A 26,779-nucleotide genomic window follows, 5' to 3' on the forward strand; every position below is an offset into this window, starting at 1 on the left:
AGACTGGGTGGTTTAAGAGATGTCTTTGAAGATCCAAGTTTCCAAATGGTCCAGAAAGTAGGGATTGTGCAGTGAGATCCTTCCACAGTACAGCTATAATCCAAGCACCAAAATTACAAGGAAGAGTGCTTTTCAGGCCTGAGTGAGGATAGCTCTCTGTAGAAACCAAGGGACAGAAATATCTATATGCTACTCATGATAGAGGTGGCAGCAGAGGTGACTGTTCAGCAATCAGAAGTGGGAAGGGAGCAGCGACAAAGCTGCTGTGAGGTAGCACACTTGCAACCTGGACTACAGACTGAATCTCAGGGTACAAATGTACTCCTAGCCGTCCTTCTCCTCCTCCAGCCCCTTCCCCATTCTGCCTAGGAGATAACTGGAAATTCTGAACAACAATTATATTCTCTCATATCTTAAAAGAAATCTCACTCTCAAGGAATTCAGGATCTTAGAGGTATATTATATAAGCTGCTATCATATTTGAGGAGCAGGGGCTATTTACTATGTGTGACACTGTGAGTTCTTCTCTGTGTCCCACCCAGCCCATCAGACTTGCCTTCCCAGGAAGCCTTTCCTGATCCTCGCAGCCCAGAGACCTTTTCCACCAAGACCACTAACGGTCTAGAATGTGGCAGTGTGGACAAACTGATGACATGGGTCGCACACTACTAACTGTCCTATGTCCTCAAACTGCAGTTTCTGAGAACAGGATCATGTGTCCCTCTCACAGATAGATGAAACAAGTCATTCCATTGGTGGTGTAGGCCAAAAATGATTCTTGACCGAAGAAGGAGAATCAATCTGCTCACCTCTGTCAGTGTTTTCTTGGCTTCATTGTATCTGGCTTGTAGGCTAGTGTGACTTGCTCGCAGCTGTAAATGAAAGATAAAATACACACGCTCTCATTTGATCCTTATGACAACACAGATATGCATTTCAAAGATGAGAAAATGAAAGCTCAGAAAGATTTAAACTGAGCAAATGTGGAAACTGCAGAAGAGTTGCCAACAATAAATGAAGAAAAAAACTCTCATATTTAATTAGCACCAAGTACATGTCAGCCAATGTACTAGGCATTTTGCATAAATCGTATTACCAAATCCTTTTATTCGGTGAAAAAAGACATTTTTATTATTTTACAGGTGAGGAAATAAAGACTCAAGACAGGTTAAGTTACTTGACTAAAGTCTCATAGCTGATAACTGATGAGGCCCAGATCCAAATTCAAGTCCCTCTGACTTTTCAGTGGGGCTCAATGTAGTTACTAACTTGCCTGTTTGCAGAATACAAACAGTATTTCAGCACTTGAGATTCTAGCATAGAACAGGACTGGCTGGCAAATGATGCCACATAAAAGATAGGATTCAGGACTTCAACACTAAGAGAATGAAAATAAATTACCTTTACTGTTCCAAGTTATAAAACTGTAAACTCACATTTTGAAAAAGTCAATTTCCTTTCCCTTGCTAAAATAGTATATCCTTGTGTATCTATCAACTTCTAGAAATTTGAAAACATCCCTTTAAAAGCTCAAAAGGATTGTGTGTTTCACTTCTGAAAAGGATAAGAGGCAGAAAACCACCTTCAAACTAGTTATGACCTGAGTTCAAGTTAACAATGAGAAATTTTAACCTATATCTCAACGGTTATTTCAAAGTAACATGCCCCATCCTTGGGCCTGTAAGCAGCTTATTAAGAGTTACATCACCTTCAGAAATTGTTACTCCCATCTAGTTATCAGTCTTTCTGACTGATAAATGGTTATAATTCCAACAAGGCCTATCAAGAAGCCAACTCAAGCTGAGAGCAAAGTGATAAAGGAGAGAGAAGCAGGTAGATTCTGGTGTCTCCCTTTTCAAAAGGAGCCACTCGTGCAATGACAACTTCTATTAACCTGTTTGTGTAACTGGTAGTATAAGGGTACTTCAGGAGAAAGTTTAGTTTTCTCTTGAAATCCCAGTGATGTAACTGTTGACACTTGCTATTTTGGGAATGTTAGTGTCTGCCCCAAATTCATATCTTAAAACCTCATACCCAATATGACAGTTTCAAGAGGGAAGTGATTAAGTTATGAGGGCTCTAGCCTTCTGAATCAGATGAGTGACCTTATAAAGAGGCTCAGCCTGGGCAACAAAGTGAGACTCTGTCTCTACAAAGACGTATAAAAAAAATTAGCCAGGCATGGTGGTGTTCCTGTGGTCCTGACTATGTGGGAGGCTGACGCAGAAGGATTGCTTCACCCTGGGAGGTTGAGGTTGAGGCTGCAGTGAGTTATGATCATGCCATTGCACTCTAGCCTGGATGATGGAGTGAGACCCTGTCTCAAAAAAAAAGAAAAGAAAAGAAAAGAAAAGAGGCCTGAGTGAGCTCCCTTGCCCTCTTCTACCATGTGAGGAAGCAGCAACAAGGCGCCATCTGTGGAGCAGAATGAGTCCTCCTTGGATACCAGATATGCTAGTGCCTTGGTCTTGGACTTCCAATCATCAGAAATGTAAGCAACAAATTTCTGTAGTTTATAAATTACCATGTCTAAGCTATTTTGTTAGAGCAGCCCAAATGGACTAAGACAAGGCTCTAGGAAAGGTTCCTGGGATCTTCCCACCTACTTTACCCACCTTCTTGTGTAGCCTCTCACCCCTGCACCCACCTCTCATCTGACATTTACTCAACGCTCTGTTCAAATGAGGTATGTGGGATATAGAACATGACATTGTAACTGTGGTATTAAAATATGAGATGAGATGGGGCAGGGGCAGGCCCGAGGAAAGAGAATCAGCTCCCTCACCAGGGGGTTCAGGAAGCCTTCACCAACAAAGACTTACCCCAGATTGATCTTGGCAGGGAAGTAGGAGCTTGCTAAGAAGGAAAGGTTCATCTCTTTCTTTAATTAATTTAACTAACAAGAACTCTTTAATTCTTCATCCGATCATCTTTTCTTAAATAGGAAGTATCCCGGTAACTTAGCTTAGTTTTTATCTTGCTGGAGTCCTCCAGGATTCTCTTTCCTCTATTTTCTTCATCATAATTAACCCCTATACTTACCCGAAAAATTCAGCTGCTGGTTAACACCACCTCTCTGGATCTTTTGTCACTCTCGGGTTTCTTCTCAGCTACCTACCAGCTACACTCCATTTTTATTCCTGTGTAGCATATTCCCTTATTGGACCATGACATGGTTTGGCTGAGTCCCTACCCAAATCTCATCTTGAACTGTAGTTCCCATAATCCCCACATGTTGTGGGAGGCATTGGGTGGAGATAATTGGAATGATGGGGCGGTTTACCCGATGGTGTTCTCATGATAGTGAGTTCTCATGAGAACTGATGGTTTAGTAAGCATCTGGCATTTCCCCTGCTTGTACTTCTTCTTCCTACCATCATCTGAAGAAGGGCATGTTTGCTTCTCCGTCTGCCATGATTCTAAGTTTCCTGAGGCCTCCCCAGCCATGCAGAAGTGTAAGTCAATTAAACCTCTTTCCTTTATAAATTACCCAGTCTCAGGTATGTCTTTATTAGCAGGGTGAGAATGGTCTAATATTTCCTTATTTGTAAAGTGAGGATAATACTAGTACCTCCCCTTCATAAGAAGATATTGTCCAAACCAAGTTAATTTCACAAAGCACTTAGTAATTACGAAGTAATAACAAACCATATATTAGCCACTACTGTTATGGACAGAGAGATGTCTGTGATAGAATACATGAAATAAAAACTCAGTTTTGTAACCATACAACTCACTCTCCCCAGGTGAGGGCATACGTGTTTGCAAAAGCCTAAAAAAGGATGCATGTCAGATGCTTTATGCCTGTATAACCTTGTAAAAGAGGTTGTGGAAGTTAAAGAGTTTGGAATCCCTCACATACTACAAGTAGATGTACAAATTGATAAAATAACTGATGAACAACTTGACAGTTTTTAGCAAAATAAAAAATGAAAATACTTTTTTTTTGATTTAGCAATTCTACTTTCTAAAGTCTATTTTATACAAACACTTCTATACAGTTGCACAAAGGTGGTCATGGTAGCAAAAGTTTGCAATTGGGAAAAGACAACCCTCGAAAAACCTACATACTCATGAATAGGGAACAAGTTAAATAAATTATGTTACATATATACTATGTCACACTATCCAGTCACTAAAAAGAATGAGGTAGATTTACATGCTTAAATTTTGGTTCAACCACTAACAAGTTGTTTGACTACAGACAGCCTGCTTAATTTGTGTTTCAGTATCCTTATTTGTAAAGTGAGAAAAGTAACAGTACCTCCCCTTCATAAGGATGCTGTGCAAACTGAACGAGTTAATTTTATAAAGCATATAGTAATTAGTAAGCAATAACAAAGTACTTATTAGCCATTCTTATTACTGACAGAGAGATGTCTGTGATAGAATAAACGAAATAAAAACTCAATTTTGTAACCATACAACTCATTCTCCCCAGGTGAAGGGGCATATGCGTTTGCAAAGGCCTAAAAAAAAGGTTTGTCAGGAAACACAGCAGACACAAATAGTAGCTTGCTCTGTTTATTCTTATCTTATATAGTTCTATACTATATAAAGTATATAAAAACTATACTTTATATAGTTCTATACTATATATATTATATTTATAATGAGCTTATCCCTACAATTAAAAAAAAAAAGAAACGACGCTTAAAACGTTTGAAAATTGACAGAATGCCCGTGTGCAGTGGCTCATGCCTGTAATCCCAGAACTTTGGGAGGCTGAAGCAGGTGGATCACAAGGTCAGGAGTTCAAGTCCAGCCTGCCCAATATGGTGAAACCCCCATCTCTACTAAAAATACAAAAACTAGCCAGGCCTGGTGGCAGGCGCCTACAGTCCCAGCTACTTAGGAGGCTGAGGCAGGAGAATTGCTTGAACCTGGGAGGTGGAGTTTGCAGTGAGCCGAGATTGTACCATTGCACTCCAGCCTGGGTGAGACTCCATCTCAAAAATATTTAAAAAAACACCCAAGAAACTGACGTAAGTAATGTGTTTAGTATATCATGTGCGCGCGCACACACACACACACACACACACACATACATACACACAAACATGAAATACAGACTCTGAGCAAGTCTCTTTCCTCCCTACCTTATTTTTCTTACCCAGTTGGCCTAGCTACATGGCCAGGGATTATTGCATGTGCTGATCATTATCTTTAATTACGTTAAATATAGCAATAATGATGCATGGAAAAATAGCCTCTGGGTAAACGTGTTCTGAACCAACTGCAAAACAGACTCAAGCCTCAGGGAGGCTTGTCCTGTCAGCTGGACCAAGAAGATCAAGAAGATGTCAAGACTGCTATTTGTGTTGAGGCTTACCATTTCTTCTCCCCAGGTTTAGACAGGAGGTAGAAGCAAATATCCATTCCTGTTGGGATACTCTGGCTCCTGGAGTCCACAATAACCTCAAAACTATCTTCCTTCAGAAATAAAGACAACATAATAAAGAAGCCTCATCCTTGACTCCTGCTCCTTCTGATTCTGTGATGAGTTCTTTTTGAACCATTCTTATATCACCAGCAGGGGTCAGGAGTAGAGATGATACTGTCTGAGTTGAGAACTCACTAAAACGTCTAAACAAATAACTGAACAGAAACCAAATCGTAGGCTATCTTTTCATCCTTCTTTGATCCAGTGCATTTAGCAAAGCCAACGTATTGTTTGTTCAGCTATGGTAGAACAAATTCTAATAGAAGAAATGCAAGAAAGAAACGATTGAGCAAGACCATTTGATATGTTAATATCTTTTAAATAGGTGAGACTTTATTAAAAAATAAGCTCAAAATGCAAAATGCCAACTGGTACCCATTTTTAGAAAACTAACGGTTATAGTAACTACTGGTGAATTGTTCTTTAGAAAGCCATACTCATTCTTTTTTTTTTTTTTGAGATGGAGGTTCACGCTTGTTGTTCAGGCTGGAGTATAATGGTGGAGCTGGCTCTTGTTGCCCAGGCTGGAGTACAATGGCACAATCTTGGGTCACCACAACTTTTGCCTCCTGGGTTCAAGCGATTCTCCTACCTCAGCTGGTGGAGTAGCTGGGATTATAGCCATGTGCCACCATGCCAAGCTAATTTTGTATTTTTAGTAGTGATGGGATTTCTCCATGTTGGTCAGGCTGGTCTCAAACTCCCAGCCTCAGGTGATCTGCTTACCTCGGCCTCCCAAAGTGTTGGGATTACAGGTGTGAGTCACCGCCCCCAGCCCATATTCATTCTCTTAATCTTTTGCTACGTGTATGTTTCTAATCTAATCTATTGCTAATGCAACTGCAGCACATAACTTTTTATTGTCCAATGACTGTTCCTGAGTCAAACTTCCCAGCTTCCTCTTAGGTCTGCTTTTCAGAACAAATATATGTAGGTCTTTCCAGAACAGTCTCATCCATCACTAGGTATTACTCCTATTCTCCTATTCTCCTACAGCTCTCTAAAAGATCAACTTTGCTCCATTTCCCTGCCATTAATAGTAACAGTCCATGTGTGGACTACTGCATCAGCCTCCTACCAGTTCTCCCTGAATTCCTTCTCACTCAAGTCCAGTTAATTCATGCTCCTGCAGCAAACAGAATTGTCTTTACAATATGCAGTTCTGATCATGCCACTCCCCTATCTAAACCCTTCAGTGGCTTCCATTGTCCTTAACATGGCCTGGGTGGTCCTGTTCGATCAGACATTGCCAACCGTCTCACTTATGACTCTCTGGCCACAAAACAGATTGGCCAAGACCATTCCATCCTCCTCTGATCTTCGTTCACACTGTTCTGTAAGTCCACATAGCCCATACAGACTTCCTGCCCAGAAATGCCCACTCATCTTTCCAGTCTCAGAACTCTGTGACCTGAGGCTAGGGCAGGTCTCCCTATTAGTCACTCTCCCAGCTTCCTCGACTTCTCCTTTAAGCATTTATCACACCTGTAATTAAATGATGAGTGTGATGCCTTCTCCTTAGATCTTTAGATCCTTGACAGCAAGGATCATAACTTGTTCTTCACTCATCCCATTAACTTAGTTCAGTGCCTCGCATACAGTATTGCTTGGTAAATATCTGTGAACTAATGCTATTATTACTCTGTGATCTTTTCCTATAACAGAAGTTAGCAAACTTTTTCTGCAAAGGGCCAGATAGTAAATATTTTAGGCTTTGTAGGTCTTATAGTCTTCTGCAACTACTAAACTCTGCCATTGTAGCCTGAAAGCAACCACAGAAAATATGTTAACAAATGGATGTACATATGCTGCAATAAAACTTTATTTACAAAAACAGGTGGCAGCTGGATTGCCCTGAGCACCATAGTATGCTAACTCCTGTTCTGGAATCTCTTTTAACCAATCTACCATGAAGATCTTGAATAGACTTATGAAAAGAAAACACTAACCTCTTCAAGATGTTTGGTCTTCTGCACAATCTGTTTGTTTAAGGAAATGACTTTCAGACGATGTAGCTGGGAGGTTCCTAATTTTTCTGGACTTTCTTCAGCTGATAGCTCAGTCTGCTGTGGAAAAAAGGGAGGGCAAATCCAAAGAATTTAATTAGTTCACCTTGGTTCACGCAATCAAGACCTGTTCAATCTGGGTAAAGTGCTGTTGGGAAGCCTGTCACACCAAGCCAGGGCATCTACAGGGGCCTGTTCAAAACTCTGGTGTAGAGAAGAGATTCTGATACCATGGCCAAATTCCTACCAACAGAACCTGCATTCTGGGCAGAGGAAACAGCATGTGTAAAAAAGCACAGGGACATAACTGTGGTTATGTCAATATCATACAGGAAATAAGGTATCATCAAAAAGTCTTAAACAGGGGAATAACATGGTGATAGTAATATCTTCATAAGACCATTCTGGAGTTATCAAGAATAATGAATTGATTCACTGTGATCAAAATATTAAAAACATATGGTTAAAAAGTCTAGCCATTCAGCAGCACTTACAATGAAAAAAATCTCTCAACACATTTTCCATCAACTGGCCCACTCCCTTTTAGTCATTTCCTATTTCTGATGTTCTAGAGTTAACAGGGGATTGACTGGAAATGGATTAAAGGTGTTGAGAGAGGTCACATAGGAAAAGTTCTGCAACTGTATGAGAGAGGAGGGGATGGAGAAGGATTCTCAGGACTAGAAGTGAGTGTGAAAGAGATCTCTGAACAAGCTGATGAAGTGAATGTGACATTTTCCAGGAGGGCAAATGGCCATTACTGAAAAACCATGCAGAGTAGCAAGCAGCTTGGTGTACATAAATACAAACACCTGCCTCAAGACTCCTGTGAGAAACCCCAGGAAAGGTAAATTAAAAGGTAGACCTTTTTGCAGTAAGTGCAATTATAATACTTCTTGGATGATTATAGATAGCTTTATTAAACAGTCAAACATCAACAATAAAACATCTCCTTTTTTTTAGTAAGTACCCCAATTCCAAGCTAATCATTGATTCAAAACTCATGTACAACAAAACTATTTGAATATTTGACTTTCCCTGCATGTTTTGACAGTGATCCTGGGCTTGAAAGTCTGAGATACTCAACCACAGGAAAAATGAATGGGAAAGTGAGAGGGAGGAGAAATTGGATGGCTATAACCACTTATTCTGCTTAAGGATTTCTCTGAATAATTCAGCAGTACTATTAATGGATGATGAGTTCTTCTGCTACTTAACAACTCTGTAGTTACACAACAATCAGCAGGATATGGCTGCATAAAATGGTAAGAAACATCATTTTCCATCTCGTGGGCTGGTAGGCCATAAAGGAAACAGAAAAACTAAGCATTTAGTTTTACAATACATTTAGCCTTAAAACCTGGGAATTTGTAAAATGCCAACATTATTTTAGCTTTCAGGATTTCTGGGAATTAGAATTAACTGTTTAAAATTAATTTTGGACATAGCAAAATATTCACAACTTGTAGTATAGAGAAGGCCAAACTATTTCTGAAAATTATTTGAGAATATTAAAAAAGGATGGGGGAAGAGGAAAGACCACTCCTACTCTAAATCACTTTCCAGAAACAAAATTACAATTAACTACATCTCCTCTACTTTGACTGGATTGCCCTGAACTGTGTTATTAATTTGGCCACTTTTGTACATTATATATTTTATAGCTTTTTTCTTACAGTTAATTTTAGCTTTGGGTTTTAACATCCAGCTTAGATTCCTTGACTTTGACTTCCAACGTGTCATAAGGATATCCTCAGAGCATTCTGCTTTACTAGCAGAATTACATAAGTCTTCCAATTTGTGCTTTACTGATACCTGAAACAGAACTAATTTCCCCATACCTGTCTCTATGTTTGATGTCAGAATTATGCTTGAGTATCCTGACTTCCTCCAGAGGCCTGTCAGGCTTCAAGACTGAGATGTGGGCAGGCTCCAGTGGATTCACGCATCACTCACCTTCCAGACTTCCTCAAGTGTGCGGGTGCTGAGTAAACTCATTCAATTCTGTTCTGCAGCTGTGGCCTGGATTGGGTTATGTCTCTGATTCTCAGCAAGTTTTCTTGCTCATAAACTGCTTTTATGGCCTAAGTCCTAAGAGAATAAAAACTGCATTCCCCACCTAGCTTCCATGCTCTCATATTAGTGTATGTGGCATACATACAGCTTTGTTTTAAAACTATGACCTTCAAACTTCACTTACAAGAATTCTTCGCAGGATAATCAGCAGCTATCTTGATATGTGGAAAGATTATTCCCGTGACAGATATCTATCTAAATCTGAATTTTGGAGCCACATATTCCCTCAAAACCCTGTCAGAAGGTCTGAGAGGCCAAACATCTTTTCATACTACTACTAAGATGTTATTTGCCTTTTCACTCTCATTCTCATGATTATACAGTGAAATCTTCCAGATGTTATATGATGTGATATCACTGCTCTGATGTTAACGTGCTCATTATTATTTGTAAATAAATACATAAGCTATTATAAATGAATACATAAGTTACTATAAATGAATTAATATATAAGCTATTGAGTCCTCAGTTGTTTTTAAGAGTCTTTAACTGGGTCCTAAAACTATTAGAAAATGTTGAGAACTGCTACTTTAAAGAGCATGGTTCACCTGGTAATCCACCCATGAACTGGAACAGTTAATGGAGTGTGCTCACTAAGTGGCCAGCCATGATTTACATAACCCTGAAAGGGAAAAGTTCTTTCTGATTCTACTCCTTTACTAGACCCCTGATTCAGACAACCATATGAACAGAGAGAAAATGCTCGCAATGCACAGAAAAAAATCTTGAAGTCTCTATGTGTACCTCTATCACATCTGTTATAATAGCATATGTTCCAAGGAAACATGGGCTTTCAAAATACTTTCCCTTATTGGTAGGTAATAATTCTTAGTGCTGTGTGGAGTCCTGTAAATGCACATTTACAGGCACACAGTACATATAAACTTGTAAGTTCCTCTCTTTGCCTTTGAGTCTAGAGACAGGGCTATGGGAAGCTACTTTGTTTAATGGGATGTTATTTTTAAACAGATAAAACAGTTTATTACAGAGCTTAAATGAAAGTTCCTAACCTTGTAAACAGTAAGTTGACTGCTCTATTTTTTCATGCTTTTTATCAAGCAATGTAAATTTTTTGTTTCTCAAAGCCAAGAGAACTCAGACTGATGAAGATAGGAACAGGTCCATAAAACAGCAGGTCTCATCCGATAGTTCACTCACTGAGAGATACGATGAGAAAGAAAACTAGATGACCAAGGTGGATTCTGAATGATGAGACAAGGTCAGACAGAAGGAGAAGAGGAAAAGGGGATTTACACTAAATCCTTGACAGAAAAAATTTAAATCCTAGCGCATCCTAACAGATTTCTACTTCCAAAATGCAACATCTGTCAAAGAACATCAACCATCTACAAATAATCCATTTGTGTTTACATTGGAGTGAGGGCTAAAGTGCCAATCTGATTTGTTCAACATTTTCAGATTAAGAACGTGCTTTCAAAGACACATTGTGGATTAAGATGACTTCTAGTGTAAATTCAGTGTTTTCTAATAACTGACAGATATTTACAACTTCTATTTTTAGAGGAAACAGATTTAAATGTCACTGAATAATATTAGTCTAGTTCAAAATGGTCAATTCTCAAGAGAAGCAAAAAATGATTATTTTGGCTAAAACTATATACTTTTATAATTGAAAGAGACCCAAAAGGTTATTTACACATCAACCATCGTTCTAATACAGGGTTCTCTCCTGTATCATTTCTTTACCCCACCAAAATATGGTCAGTAAGCTGACAATAATAAAGAATCCCTATCTCATACGGTACAAGGAGTTCTCTACACTAAATAGATGGACTTCAGTTTTTGGTACCTTGACTGACCCTTTAATTAAAGACAAGTAGGCTGGGTGCAATGGCTCACCCCTGTAACCCCAGCACTTTAAGAGGCCAAAGTGGGTGGCTCACTTGAGGTCAGGAGTTTGAGACCAGCCTAACCAACATGGTGAAGCCCCATCTCTACTAAAAATACAAAATTAGCCAGGCATAGTGGCATACACCTGTAATCCCAGCTAGTTGGGAGGTTGAGGCACGAGAATCACTTGAACCCAGGAGGTGGAGGTCACAGTGAGCCAAGATCGTGCCACTATATTCCAGCCTGGGCGACAGAGTGAGACTCTGTCTCAAATAAATAAATAAATAAAGACAAGTAAACAGACTATGTGAAATATTTATTTTAAAAATGTTTTTCAATCTAAGAACTAGCAAGAACGTTAAATTCCAGAAAATTCCAGAAGGCCAAAAGATAAGTGAAAGTGAAAATCCAGGAATGTATGTGTACCCACTGAAGCAGGTTTTTTTTCCCAAGGGTATTTGCCAAAACCTGATGATCACAAACTTTGATTTTACAATTCAGTAACGAATCCTGATACAGCTGTAAGAGGGGAAAAAATCCACAATGAGACTTTATAACAGATTGGCCCTCATGCAGTTCTGCAATCCTAATTCACACACCACTTTGGTCTAAAAAAACCATGAGTAAGAACTAGGTTTAAAATGGACTTGGGCTGAAGTATCCTATCCCTAGGTGTTTGGCAGAAGCAAAAGCAGATCTTCCCTGAAAGAACAAAGTTTCAATCCTAGGCCCCAAATAGTTCCTACAGATAAATTTCCAAGGAATATGGGCTCACAGTCAAAAATCAAAAGTACACAAGAAGTCAAACTACCATAAACAAAAGCCAGCGAAAACAGAAACCAGAATTGTATCTGCAAAGACTTATTCAAATATACCCTCTTCCAATGCACACACACCATATACACACAAACATGCTTTCCCCCCACAAAGCAACAGAGTAATCACTCTTTCAGATGACGGTTCAACTAAGTGTCCACAGCCCTTCCACTTGTCCTTTCTATCACAAGATGTTGACACCTCTCACCACCTTGGATGTTATCCTCTGGATATACGCTAGTTTGTAAGTAAACTTCGGAAGCACTCCTGATGATGTGTGACCACTGCAGATAGGAGGGGATCATCCACTTTCCCTGATCTACATTCTGCTTCCAAAAGTGAAACTAAATATATGCTCTTTTTAATATTTTTAAAACCCACTAATGAAATTCCATGAATTTCTAAAAACCAAGTTATGAAACCTTACTGAGTCTAAGGCTTTGCTTTGGGTTCCACAGTGAGTAATACGATGTGCCTGCTCAGAATGTGCTTAACATTTAGGAGATGTGAACAAGAACCAACACCTCCCACTTTTATCCCTATACACTACTGTCAGGTTAGATGGCATCCTCACCAAATTGTGAATTGGCACAACTCACTTTTCTGAAATTCAACAGTTTACATTTTTCTTAAGTGATGCTCCAATTATCTTTGCAAGTGATGCTCAAATCTGGCAAAGATAAAACCCAAGTCTTTATGCAAATTGATAAGGACTCTGAAATGTATAGGTTGTGCTCTGTGGCTTAAGATAATTTTACTAGGTTGACAATTCGTTTGTTGATACCATTCCCTTTGCACTTAGGTATTGTATACTCACTACATAACAGTCACTCCAAATTCAAGAAATCTTGGAGCTGTTTGGAAACCACAAACAAATTTAGCATTGTCCTCTCCAGATTTACAGGGCTCCTCTCTTAACTCTGATTAAAATTTTAAATCTCTCCCCATCTTCCTTGGCTTATTTCAGCTAATCTTTACTCAGATCTTATTGTGTGGGGGCACAGTGTGTGGGGATACATACTGAAGTGGGAAAAGACGAAGATCATACCTCTGGCCCTTCATAATCTAGTCAGACAAAACCAGCTCATTCATAAGCAAAGGTGTTGCATCCTCAAGGCCTAACTTGTGTCACAGAGGAAGTTTTGAAAGCTGCTGTTGTTTCTTCCTCTCCCTTTCTTTCTTCTTTCCTTCAGCAAATGTCTGTGAAAACCCAATTTTGTTGGGCACTGAGGGTTTACTACAATCCTAGCCCTCCTGTAAAGCAAACATTCTAGTCCTGGGAGACAGGCAAAGAGACAAATGAAACAGTGCTCGAGGGAAGTGCTATGAAGGAGATAAAGCATTGATCTCTACAACATCACAGAAGAGTCTCTTTTAAGAAGTGGAATTTTTTTTTCTTTCTTTTTTTTTTAAACAGACAGGGTCTCACTCTGTTACCCAGGCTGGAATGCAGTGGCGTGATCATGGCCCACTGCAACCTCAAACTCCTGGGCTCAAGCAATCCTCCTGCCTCTGCCTCCCAAGGAGCTGGGACTACAGGTAATGCCACCATGCCTGGGTAATTTTTTTAATTTTTTGTACAGATAGGGATCTATTATGTTGCTCAGGCTGGTCTCAAACTCCTGGCCTCAAGTGATCCTCTTGTCTCAGACTCCCAAAGTGCTTGCATTACAGGCATGAGCCTCTGTGCCTGGCCCAGAATCATTGCTCTTGGCTATCAGATGAGTCGCCACAAAGTCTTCAAGTGATCCTTTATCTTCTATTGAGTATTTACTATGAATGAGGCAACAGGAATACAAAGATAAAAAAATGAAATATTGGCCCTCTAAGAGTTTAGAGATTAGGAATATGATGTATGCAACACCTATTATGTTATGTGAAGGAACAATGTCTAGAATGAAGGGGTTTAAAAATCTACCCAGGCCCCCACCCCTCCTGATTCCAACCTGGGTTTTTCCATTTGTGGCCACAATAGGAGGTTCCCAAGAGGGCAACATCCCCACCCCTTTCCTGCCCCATACTACACTTCTACCCAGCTCCAAAACCAATGCTGCTAGCAAGTGCTAACAACATCTTTTGAGTTGGGGCAGGGTAACAGGACTGAAAACACTCATACTAAGCTTATTAGAAACCACACAGATGCCAGATCAGGCGTGATTTTCTAACAAAGCAGTCAGATCTCCTAGCTGCTAAGCTTCCTGTGACTTTCTGGCCCAGGCAAGGTCCCTGTGGTGTGGTATCTTTGCTCAGTCCTTAGCCCTCCTCTTTTCCATTTCACCCCATGGTGTGATTTAAAAAGTCACCCATTCTGCCCGGTTATTATCAGGCAAAAATAGTTCAGTATCAATTATGCCAATCACTTTTCTCTAGGCAGATACTGTCACTTCAAATAACAAACCAAGCAGCACCTGGCAGCCACTTTGTAGGCACACAAATTGTGTTGTTCTGTAATTTATCTTTTCACAGATTGACTGACTCATTACTGGAAGCCCCTCAGGGCTGCAACCCTGACTCACGGGTAGCCTAATCCCTGCCCCCTCCACCTGACACTGCCTGGATGTAGGATCTGCTCAACAGGTGTTTGCTGAAAGAAGAAATGTAGCTAATCCACTCTTTCACATGACAGTGATTACGAGGTCAATTCCATCGGTTCTCTGGCAGAAAAACAAACAAAACGGAAGACTTAAAATATATAAAAAATGGTACTAATTTAAAAATATACACATTTTCAGAAGACTTCAGACACCTGGAAAAAGTGTAAGGGTTACAAACCCAGGATATAGAAATAACAACATGAAGGTAGCTACTAAGAGGACAGAGGATTTATTGACAATTGATTATTTTGGGTCAATTCCCTTCAACTTTGTTAAATAAATTTCCTGAGGGCCTAGTGGAAATGAAGGACTTATGGGGGTGCTAGCCACTGTGTGTGCCCCTCATCTGTTGGTAGAATAGCAATCCCTGTCTCCAATTCTCTCTAGTTCAGAGGAGCTGCCAATCACACCCAACTCCTGGAAACAAGGGGCCTGGGGAGAAATTTGTGACCTAAGGCATGACAGAGGACAATCCTTCCTTAAAATTTTATATACTGATGGAGGGAGGAGGCAGTAAAGCAGAAACTGTCTATGGTCAGGTCCCCAAGGCGATGAGGCTGAGAGACAAAGTGAAGCAAGGGCAAAGGGCTATGGCAGAGCCATCTAAGTCCCGTAAGGACTTCCAGTTCTGAGAGATGAATAAAGGCTCTCTTTTGCTTATAGCAACATGCTGGGTAGGATTCCTATTACTTGTAACCAAAAGGCTTACAAGGCACAGGGTTCAAGTTAGTGAGTGACAGAACTGAAGAGGCAGTTTTCTCTGCTAATTTTATCATAAAGTGGAATAAAAATCATCATGTTAGAGGGGGGGACAAGATCTGCTCTAATCAGATGTGACTGTCTGCATTCTCTAGAGGAGACCCCTTCCTTTGTGTTTTTTCCTAAGTGCATCCTTGACCATACCCAAGCTCTAACTATCTGGTGAGATTCCCTAGGTGCTCTCGAACAAAATGACTTCAAGACAGAGCAAAGGCTCTGACTAACCGCCAGAGAATGATCCTCAGAATTAAAAGGTCAGAGGCAACGGTGCCAGAATTTCTTAATTGCTGGACCGGAAAATTTACAAAATCCATTAAGAAAAAAGATTCCTTCCACAAATAAGTCCCTTGATGTACTAAAATACACCTTGCTATAAAAATGAGATCAAGATGCTGACATTCTTCTGGCTAGGATATTACCTCTCCCTGCCTTTTTTTTTTTTAAATGAAGTCTCTCTTTGTCACCCAGGCTGGAGTGCAGTGGCCAATCTCAGCTCCTAGGTTCAACCTCCGCCTCTTAGGTTCAAGCTATCAATCCCACCTCAATCTCTCATGTAGCTGGGGTTACAAGCATGTGCCACCACGTCCAGCTAATTAGGATGGGGGTTTCACCATGTTGGCCAGGCTGGTCTCAAACTCCTGACCTCAAGTGATCTGCCTGCCTCAGCCTTCCAAAGTGCCGGGATTACAGGTGCAAGCCATCATGCCTGGCCATATATTACGCTTTGAAGAACTGGATGAGAACATTATAATGTGGTGTTCTCCAGAAACATGAAGAATCACTTAGATACTACAAACAGAAACTTACACAGCTTTCAGTAGCTTAGGTTTATGGTGTGTGAGTGTCTGGGCTGAGCTGCACCATTTTCACTCTCTCTTGTTTCTGTGGTTAGTTCCAAGCATGCCCTACCAGTAGCCCAAGGTAGGCAGCTGAATAGTGGGACAGTCTAAGGAGGCACAGTCACATCCAAGTCTGGAAGGCAGACACTAAGGATGGTAAAGGAGGCTGTCCCTTTGTCTTGCTAAGGAAGCGCCACCGAGCCAAAGAGAAAGGTTGCAAAGTCAAACAGTCCTGTACTGAAACCTAGATCTTATTAGCTGTATGGCACTGGACAAGTCACTTAACCTCATTTCTTTGCCTCCAAAATTGATACAGTAACACATACTCATTTATCGAACAACACTGGTGGGTCCTTGGCCAGGCTCTGAGATTACACACAAGAGTAAAGGTGGCCCACAGCTACATAAACAGATAGTTTCAACTGCATACAACTATAATGATGGAGGAAGGCAGAGGATTATAGGCAAGAAGACAGTCTATATGAATTAAACAATTTTTAGAATTAAAAAATAATGAAAGTTTTAAGAACTAAATGAGATAAGAATACACAAAGATAAGGGAGAAGGCACTCAGGTTCTGACTCCCTAAGATAAATCTGTGCCTCCAGAACTACAAAATGTTCCAAGGTCCTGTCTTAGGGAGATGTTGGCCAACGAATAATTTAGTTGGCAGACTAAGTATTAAAGCAGTCAAAACAGTGTATGGTTAGTTAGTATGCAACATTATGGAAGGTCCCTTTCTGCCCTTCCAGGGAACTTGCACTTTCCCTGGCCCAGCTTCCTTTTCTTTTTTCTGGCTCCTAAAAAGGCTTAGGAGGTTGTAGGGTGGAAGCATTGTGAAGAAGCTTCCAGATATATAATTCATAAGTGTCTGTAGACTCTAGGCTGAGTAGCTCCATCTGCCATTGTTTCCAAAGGGTAACAACCTTCCTTGAATGTGCTAGAAGAAGCACCACTGTGCTTTTTGTGTTGATGGCTAATATTCTTACTGCATCATAGCACTTATTTTTACAGGGAAGAAGAATCTATTACTATGACTTACAGAAAACCAAAATGCTTAACTGTCTAAAAATTTCTCTTCCTTCTGCTCTAAAAGAACCATATTAAATTGAGTTACATAGCTCAGGAACTTTCTTTGAGACACATGTTATGTTATACTCTTTTAAAAACTTGTGAACTCGGCCAGGCACAGTGGCTCAAGCCTGTAATCCCAGCACTTTGGGAGGCCAAGGCGGGTGGATCACAAGGTCAAGAGATTGAGACCATCCTGGTCAACATGGTGAAACCCGGTCTCTACTAAAAAAACAAAAAATTAGCTGGGCATGGTGGTGTGTGCCTGTAATCCCAGCTACTCAGGAGGCTGAGGCAGAAGAATTGCCTGAACCCAGGAGGCGGAGGTTGCGGTGAGTCGAGATGACGCCATTGCACTCCAGCCTGGGTAACAAGAGTGAAACTCCGTCTCAAAAAACAAACAAACAAAAAACTTGTGAACTTTACTAATGAAAGAGAAGTCTGCACATGTTTTTTACCTTGCTTTTATATCCCATTGCCTGTCAACTTCCCAAACACTCAAACCAGGCAGGTTATTCCATTTATTCCTTGGTCACAGAATCATTTTTACACTTGATTTTCCCCACAAATCATCCTGTCCCCTTTCTTCACAAAGAAAAAAAAATTCCTGACCTCAGCCTAAGTGAGTTTTTCTCAGATACTACCAACAGATTCCCTCCTGGGCATTCCTCAATCCCAACTCTGTTTCCAAGGTGCATTACTAAGACCCTGAAGGTGGCGGCATTGCCAGTGCCCAGATTCATTCCAGTCTGCGTCAGTAAGATTAGAAGACCAATAAGCAAACCATGGTGGACAACTCAACAGTGGCCCATGAATCCCACCTGCCAATGTTCACACCTGCCTTTGTGTAACCCCTTTCTCTTGGGTGTGCATGGAAGCTGTGTCTTGCTCTAACCAATAGAATACACCACAGAAAAAGAATCTTTTGATTACATATATGTAATTACATTATATAAGTCTATAATACCTCTAAGGAGAAGTCTCCCCTGCAGGGAGAAGCCCTCCCTTGCTGGTTTTGATAAAATAAGTGGCAATTTGGGGAGGCTCATATGACAAGGAACTAAGGGTAGCCTTCAGCTAATGGCCAGCAAAATCTGATAATCTCAGTGAGCATGTTGCAATGAACTAAATGCTGCCAACAACCATGTAAGCCTGGAAGCAAATCCTTCCCCAGGAAAGCCTCAGATGAGACTGAAGCCTTGTAAGAGTCACAGAGGGTGCTGCTAAGCTGTGCCCAACTGCTGCCCCATAGAAACAGTGAGATAAAAAATGTGTGTTACACGTATGTTTACTGCAGCACTGTTCATAATAGCAAAGACTTGGAACCAACCCAAATGCCCATCAATGATGGACTGGATAAAGAAAATGTAGCACATATACACCATGGAATACTGTGCAGCATAAAAAACGATGAGTTCATGTCCTTTGCAGGGACATGGATGAAGCTGGAAACCATCATTCTTAGCAAACTAACACAAGAACAGAAAACCAAACACCACATGTTTTTACTCATAAATGGGAGTTGAATAATGAGAACAGATGGACACAGGGAGGAGACCATCACACACCAGGGCCTGTTGGTGGGTGGGGGTTAGGGGAGGATAGCATTAGGAGAAATACCTAATGCAGCTGACAGGTTGATGGGTGCAGCAAACCACCATGGCACATGTATACCTATGTAACAAACCTGTACGTTTTGCACATGCCCCCCAGAACTTAAAGTATAATAACTAAATAACTAAATAAATTTGTGCTATTTTAAATCATTACATTTGTGGCAATATTGCCACACAGCATCAGATAATCACACAAACAATGTGAGATGAGAAAAGCAGCCCCTGACATCTGAAAGCTAGCCTGGTACTATTAGCAAGGCATTGATGCTGCTGGGGTGCTGGCTTGCACTCATAAGCAGGCCTTGTGGCAAAACACAAACAATTTCAAAGAATACTAACACCAGACAAGGCCACCCTATGACTATGAACATGTCTGAACATGAACGAAAACACAAACATTGTCTGAATCCTAATAATGACTAAATATCCCCTATACTGGCTACTATGCATACATAGCTTTAACCTTGATTCATTTTCCCCATGTCTCAAAGATTTATTAAGATACTCATTCATAGACTCGCCCCTCCTTATAGCATCAAACCCAAATCAAAGTCCTACTTCCCTGAACCCTCCTCCAAGTCACCTTACGTAAGTCCAAATCCTATTCTAAATCCTTTCTGACACCCTCTTACTGGAAGGCCTTGTGATTCCCGTTGGTATTTGTTTTCCCTCACTACAAGCAGCAATACACCAACTTGTTCAACCACAGATATGTTCCTAGGTGAATCCAACCACACATTTCACTGGAGAGCACTGACAAAACAAAAACAAATAAATCAAGCAAATAACAAAAACACAAAACATGACTTTAGCATAGAACTTGCATAAAATAGAACCATAAACCAACAAAACAAGAAAGAGGCCATACTCAGTTTAAATTAGATATGACATAAAATAGAATCATCACCAGGCATGGTGGCACATGCCTGGAATCCCAGCACTTTGAGAGGCTGAGGTGGGCGGATCAAGAGGTCAGGAATTCGAGACCAGCCTAACTAACATGGTGAAACCTCGTCTCTACTAAAAATACAAAAATTAGCCAGGTGTGATAGTGTTTGCCTGCAATCCCAGCTACTCAGGAGGCTGAGGCAGGAGAATTGTTTGAACCCGGGAGGTTGCAGTGAGCCAAGATCGTGCCATTGCACTCCATCCTGGGCGACAGAGCAAGACTCTCTGAAAAAGAAAAAAAAATTAGAATTGAGTATCTCGAAATGAATAGAAAGAAATTATTTGACAAACAGTAGGAGGATAAGTGGATACAAATAGGAAAAATAGGTCAGGTCCCCACTTTAGGCTAAAGAAGAATAAATTTTACATATGTTAAAGAATTAAACAATTAATAAAAGACCAGCTGACATGCGTTTATTTCACCAGATCGATGGAAAGACAATGAACCTCTCATCTGAAAACAAGAACAAATAAAGACTGACCAATTTAGGTACAAATTCCTAGTACATAATGAAAAACTATACAAAATAAAATCAACTGCCTGAGAAATACTTGCATCACAGTGACAATACACTTAAATCTGAAGTACAGACTTCATTCAAACTCACAAGGAAAACATTACATGAGTATAGTCTGTAACAGACAATTCAGAGAATAAAACAGAGTAAAGAGTCCTGTATTCAAACCTGGAATTTATTAGTTACATGGTACTGGATGAGTTACTTAACCTCTGCAACCTGTGCTTACACAGAACCATCTTCAATCCTCTCAGTGGTCTAAAGAGCTGCCATTTTATAGTTATCACAGCAATAAGTAAGACAAACAAAAAATCAAAGCTGGAAATGTTGGGGGCATATGCTGGGAAGTCCCTTAATCACTGATAGTATTTTATGTAGTCATAACACAGAGAGGGAGTCACAACCCAGTCATCCAACACCTAGAAAACCTCTTAGCAGAAACTATCTGCTCATATTTCACAATATTATCTACAATGGCAAACAGAAACAGCTTAAAATTGTGTCTAACAAAAAAGATGTTAATGAACTATGCTGTATTAACAAATAAATTATATGGTTGTTAAAATAAATGGGAATGGCCAGGCACAGTAGCTGAGATCTATAATTCAGCATTTTGGGAGGCTGAGGTGGGAAGATGGCTTGAGCCCACGAGTTCAAGACCAGCCTGGGCAACATGGCAAAACCCCATCTCTACAAAAAATACAAAACTTAGCCAGGCATGGTGGTATGCGCTGGTAGTCCGAGCTACTTGGGAGGCTGAGATGCGAAGAGCACCTAAGCCTGGGAGGCCAAAGATATAGTGAGCTGAGATCATACCACTGCACTCTTAGCCTGGGCAACAGAGTGAGATCCTACCTCAGGAAACACACACACATGCACTCTTAAAAAAATAAAAATAAATGAGAAGGCTAGAAAATCTTTAGGATGTAAAGCGACAAAAAAAAAAAAAAAAAAGGACTACAAAAATGAAAATAAAGCTATCAATGGCTGAAGAGTTATAATATGCCAGGCACCATTTGAGGCATTTTGGTCACATTTCATTTAATCTTCCCAACACCTACCAGAAAAGTAACATTATTCTCATTTTATAAAGCAGACACTAGGGCAAAGGCAGGTTAAATAATTGGCCAAGGTCACACAGCTGGGAAATGAAAAAGGCAGAAGTGAACCAAGATATGACTTCAAATGGTGTGCTTTTAATCACTGCACTCACTCACTGCCCTATCTCTTTTAGACATATATGATGATTGCAACTATGCCCCACTATGGAAATCTGGGAACAAACACTGCAAGATAATATACAAATATAAAATAACTATAATATGGGAATAGGATTAAAGGCAATTTAATTTAAAAAAACTATCAGCTTCAATGCTATATTACCAACCCAATGAAAACAACACAATCAAGTAATGAATGTCTGACACCTCCAGTTCTCCACCAGAAGTTTAACTACAGTCATCTTTTCGTGTACGTGGGGGATTGGTTCCAAAACCACCTACATATACCAAAATTTGTGCATACTCAGCAGTCAGCTCTATAGAACCCACATATATGAAAAGTTGGCCCTCCATATATACCAGTTTTGCATCTCATGAATACTATCATTTCTATACACATCTGGTTGGGAAAAAAAATCCATATATAAGTGGACCCACACAGTCCAATCCTGTGTTGATCAAGAATCAACAGCATATATGACCTTGGAAAAAAATCATGGCATTGCTTCCTGTCCAAATTACTCCTAATTTCACTCTTTTCTAGAAGAATGGGATGGAAGTAAAGTATGGTCCAAGGTAAACATCAGAAACCATCAGAGCTGGATACAGCTCACTGGTCAAGGGTGAAGAAGAAAATGCTCAGGAGACAAAGATGCAAGAGATCCAGAAGGAGATGTGCAAAATGCAGAGTAACTGGGGAAGGCAGGTGAGCTTCAGGAGTCCTAGGCGGAGGAAGGGGTGGAAAGAGAGATGTACTCAACCACAGGGGCTCTGCCTGCCTGCTTTTCCTCTTACAATCATCAGAGCTCCTACATGCTCCCCACAGAAACAGCATTGGTTGCTCTCTCCAGTTGTCTTTTGTTTCTTCCTAAAAAACTGGGTTCAGCAATGCTTGGTGGCAACATAAGGGCAGGTATAAACTCTTGCCATTCAGGTGTGTGTGCTGACAGGAAACCAAGACACTTTCTCCTCAGTGAATTAATACCTTTACCACAATTACATCTTCATTTGTACTTTAAGGATAACAAAAATCCTATTCTGGTCAAATTTCAGATGACACTTTGAACAGTGTCATCTTTCCTAAGTGGTAAATGGAAAGAGAAGACACTCTGGATTCTATGAGGGTTGGATTAGAAAGCCCATGTTAACAAGCACTTATTTGGGGGAGTGGGGAAAACAAAGGAATCTCACCTGGAGACACTCGAAGCTGTTTCACTCACTCATATTCTCCTTGCACAGGGGTACTTCAAGTCTCCCTCCCAGACATTCCCATGCATGGCAGCACTAGGCATTTATAACAGTTTTCCAAAAGTCTTGGGGGTGTTATAGCCGATAACACTTTTTCCCTGACCATATCACCTGTGCAATCACTTCAGAAGAATATGTCACAAAGAGTCAAGGCAGAGCTAATTTGTAGTAAAAGATTCTGAGAAAAAGAAAGCAAGCTGGATGCTTCAACAGACATCAACATTTTAGGCTGGGGAAGGAGGGATGTGCAACAGTGTCCCGTAAATCTGATTTTACTGATACTACATCTCAGCCAGACCAGAATCAGTTATGTGCAAAATGATTAATCACCGTCTCCTGAAATATTCAAGGTCCTCCTGCCTTTCCTTAGGATGGAAAAAAAAAGTGAACTCTGAAATATGATTTCAGGCTTTTCTTCATTCGATACTCTTTCAATAAGTAGAACAAAAAATTTTGCCTTGGGTTTGGCTGAGTTATGGGGTTTATCTCCTAAGAGGCAAAGCTTCATTCCTCAGCCCAATCACCAAACTGAGCCCAAGTTATAAGAAGTCTGATAGAGAAGGAAAAATGCTCATCCAATACCCTCAGGCATGAATTTATCACATGTGGTTAACTGTTCTGTGAGACAGGTTTTCTCTTTATATTTACAGAAAAGTGGACACTGCAGAACAAAATTAATTTAACTAACGGACAAGTGCTGATGGTTGTGAATGGCAAAGCCCCGTGTGTTTCTGACAAATGTGGCTGGTGATGTTACAAGAAAACACAGAGCACTGCTGGGGCAGAGGGGTGGGGAAGTGGGAGAACAAAGCCATGGAGCATTATCCTGGGCACAGACTCCAGCTGGGCCCCCACCTACCTTCCCTGCATACTCAGACACGATCTGCTTGATCTCGGCAGAGCAGAGTCCCACAATCTGGCCCACGGAGCTTGCAGTGAGACGGCTCTGCAAGCAAATGGAGGGAATGTTCTCAAAACCAAGCTTTGTCTTCCACAGCACTGGAAAATCTGAACACTCTATTACAGTAAAACAGATAATATTTCTAGGGGAAAAAATAATTTGGCTTTGCCATGTATTACTGACAGGAAGGGTGAAAATAAGCCTCAGGACAAACATGCAGCTATCTCCTGAGTCACTGAGCTGCTGGTGCTACATTTTCCTCAGACCCTGGGCACCCCTGAAAAATGGTTCTTCCCTTCTATGCCCCACCCCAAGGTCTCACCTCCTGAGAGTCACCAAACAGAGCCTGCAGGGGATTTGGCAGGCCTAGGACACAGGGAATAGAGAGGAGCATGGAAAAGGACAAAGAATCTCAGAACTCTAAAATCTCTCTGTACTACCATAGGCCCTTCCCAGGCCTCAAAAGAAATGATCCTTTCAAAGCCCTTGGCTATACCTTCTGGACAGGCTTTGAGATCTGGAAAGACCAACTATAATATCAAAATCCTGCTTCCTACCTAAATAGTCTAACAAGAAAGCAGAAGACAAGAGCTGCCTCAGCATGAGGCATAACTCGTAGTTATGGTGAGGCAAGGCCAGCCCCACCTCTTCCGCAGAGGCCCTGTGAACCTCCCAGTAGCAATATTCTGCTTTCATAGGGGTCCTTCAAGTCTCCCTCCTTAGAGGTTCCCATGGATGGCAGCACTAGGCATTAAAAACAGTTTACCAAAAGGAACTCCCCAGGGAAGAGGAGGTATGGTATGCTGGTGTAAGGAGGGCTCTGGAGAAAATGGGCTCTCTGGGAGAAGACCCCCAGCGGAGCAAGGTGGTGCCAAGTCCCCATCCCTACACCTCCCCCACTCCCCCTCACCTCCTCATTTGCCATGGCGGTCATCTTGGTCATCAGTGATTGTATACGCTGCTGAAAGAGGAATGGATGGGAGCAGCAGTGAGCGGTTCTGAACAGGTAAGACAGAAGCAATATGCCTACATGGATGTTTGTGGTGATATCCAAGGGTGTCTTCCTTGATCTCAAAGGAAGGTGACAAAGACAGGTGACAAAAGGAAACTCGAACTTGTGAAAAGCCCATTCGCTGTGGGAGGTGCTGGCCATTTGGAAAAGCTAGGGATAAGAGTACAATTTCTCCCAAAATGACTTACACAGAAACCTCAGACCTACATGGACCACACACCTCTTCAGCAGCTCGAAGCTCATCTTCCTCGTGGGCATCACCTTTTTCTGTAGCTGACAGCCGTGCTGAAAGTGCCATTTTCTTGTCCTCAGCCTGCAAAAGAAGATGTGAAAACAGTTGAGCATTGGAGTTGGAGACTCAGCAGAGAAAGGACAATACTGCCAAGAGGCATGAGTCTGAAAGAAACACAGACCTGCAGAGCAGCACCACCCCAAGAGAACGGATACTCCAAAGGCCTGAACATCCACTCAAGTACAGGGCAGGCAGGTTAAGCTTCGGGAACTGGCAAATGCCTATTTCCATGTCCCAACTGCTCACTGATTAAATTCAGGCCACACACATTTGCCTGATTTACTCTTGCACTTTGACTGAATCTGGATCTTCTCCCTACTTTAACACTTTCAAGAGCACATCACTACTAAAGGAGTTTCTTCAAACTGCCCATTAAGGCCAATTAGTGAGACACAAAAGAAATTTGGCAGGTATGACTAGCTCTGTATAAATTAACATAACAGAACATGCCAGAGTGCTTTGTAGTGAGGGGTTAAGTACCACTTAGTGAAACTTTTGTTTGGGGGGTATTAGTGTGTGTACACTGAATCATGACAAAAAATGACACATTCACTGCTTAGAGTAATCCAGTTTGAATACCACTGGTCTGAAGGATGAAAACGCAAGCAGCATGCTCTGGACTCAGTCCCAGGCTCTAAATGAACCACATCAAACTCAAGGCACCCTGGATTAGCTCTTCCTCCTCAATCATGGGCTACAGGTTTTAATTCTATCTCTGTAATCCACCAGCTGGGTGACCTCTGATCCCTGCATGTTAAGGATCTCGCGGGTCAAAAGAGAGGTTTGGTCTCAGATGCCCTTCTTGGGCCATCCCAACTCTAGGATGCTTTTCTATAACGAGTCTACCACTGCCCATGGGAACACTCTGAGCTCCTAACTGCTTAGGCACATCTATAGGGGATGAGACTTCTAATTCAAATGTGCGCTCTGACATAAGAACAACAGGACAAGCACAATTTGAACACTATTTCATGAACATCTCATGATTTTTCCAATCATAACCAAATTGCCCAGTCATATATAAAGACAATCTTTTCAGACTGAAATTACATATCAAACTAAATGTACACAGCAAACCCTTATTATATACCAGATACAACATGACATACTCAAATCCAGGAAACACACTGCTGGTGCCTGCAGTGACCAAGATAACAGTCACCACAGGAAGCAGAAGGGGAACCTGGGGGAGCTATGTTTGTGGTGATATCCAAGGAGTGGGTGGCAGGGGAACATCAGGGGGAATGAGTCCTGTTCAAGAAATCTGGGGGTCAGGTGGAGAATAATAAGAGGTTAATAATAGATCTTTTTAAGAGGCCACTGACCACTTTAGCTGACAATTATTTAGAAGGCAGTGGCTATGAACACAGGCGCTTATGTCAGACAGACCTCTGGGTTCAGATTCTTATTATTAACTTTAGAGCTGTGTAACCTTGGACAAATGACTGAGCCTCTCTGAGCATTAGCTTTCCGACCTGAAAAGCAAAAATAAGTATCCTCCTCATAGAGCTGTTAAAGGGAGTAATTGAAAACATACAGAACCCTTAATATAGAGCCTAGAACACAGAA

The 26,779-nt window shown here is 41.0% G+C and overlaps 1 protein-coding gene across 17 annotated transcripts in view; it reads right to left on the reverse strand.

The window, feature by feature from the left end:
* CCDC93 (CCC complex scaffolding subunit CCDC93) overlaps positions 1–26,779 on the reverse strand; it is a 113,498-nt gene that overhangs the window by 48,058 nt on the left and 38,661 nt on the right. For 6 of the 17 annotated variants that reach the window (XM_008999005.5, XM_017973522.4, XM_002749524.7 and 3 more), the window contains 5 exons: positions 25,139–25,231; positions 24,817–24,867; positions 23,865–23,951; positions 7,393–7,509; positions 810–872 (listed from right to left, as the gene is read on the reverse strand). In XM_008999005.5, the coding sequence (XP_008997253.4) occupies positions 810–872; positions 7,393–7,509; positions 23,865–23,951; positions 24,817–24,867; positions 25,139–25,231 (411 nt within the window). The remainder of the gene's footprint in view (positions 1–809; positions 873–7,392; positions 7,510–23,864; positions 23,952–24,816; positions 24,868–25,138; positions 25,232–26,779) is intronic. The other 11 variants (XM_078327949.1, XM_017973524.4, XM_078327953.1 and 8 more) reach the window with 3 other exon arrangements.

Source organism: Callithrix jacchus, chromosome 6, assembly GCF_049354715.1.
Source record: "Callithrix jacchus isolate 240 chromosome 6, calJac240_pri, whole genome shotgun sequence".
In the NCBI taxonomy this organism is placed as follows: Eukaryota; Metazoa; Chordata; class Mammalia; order Primates; family Cebidae; genus Callithrix; species Callithrix jacchus.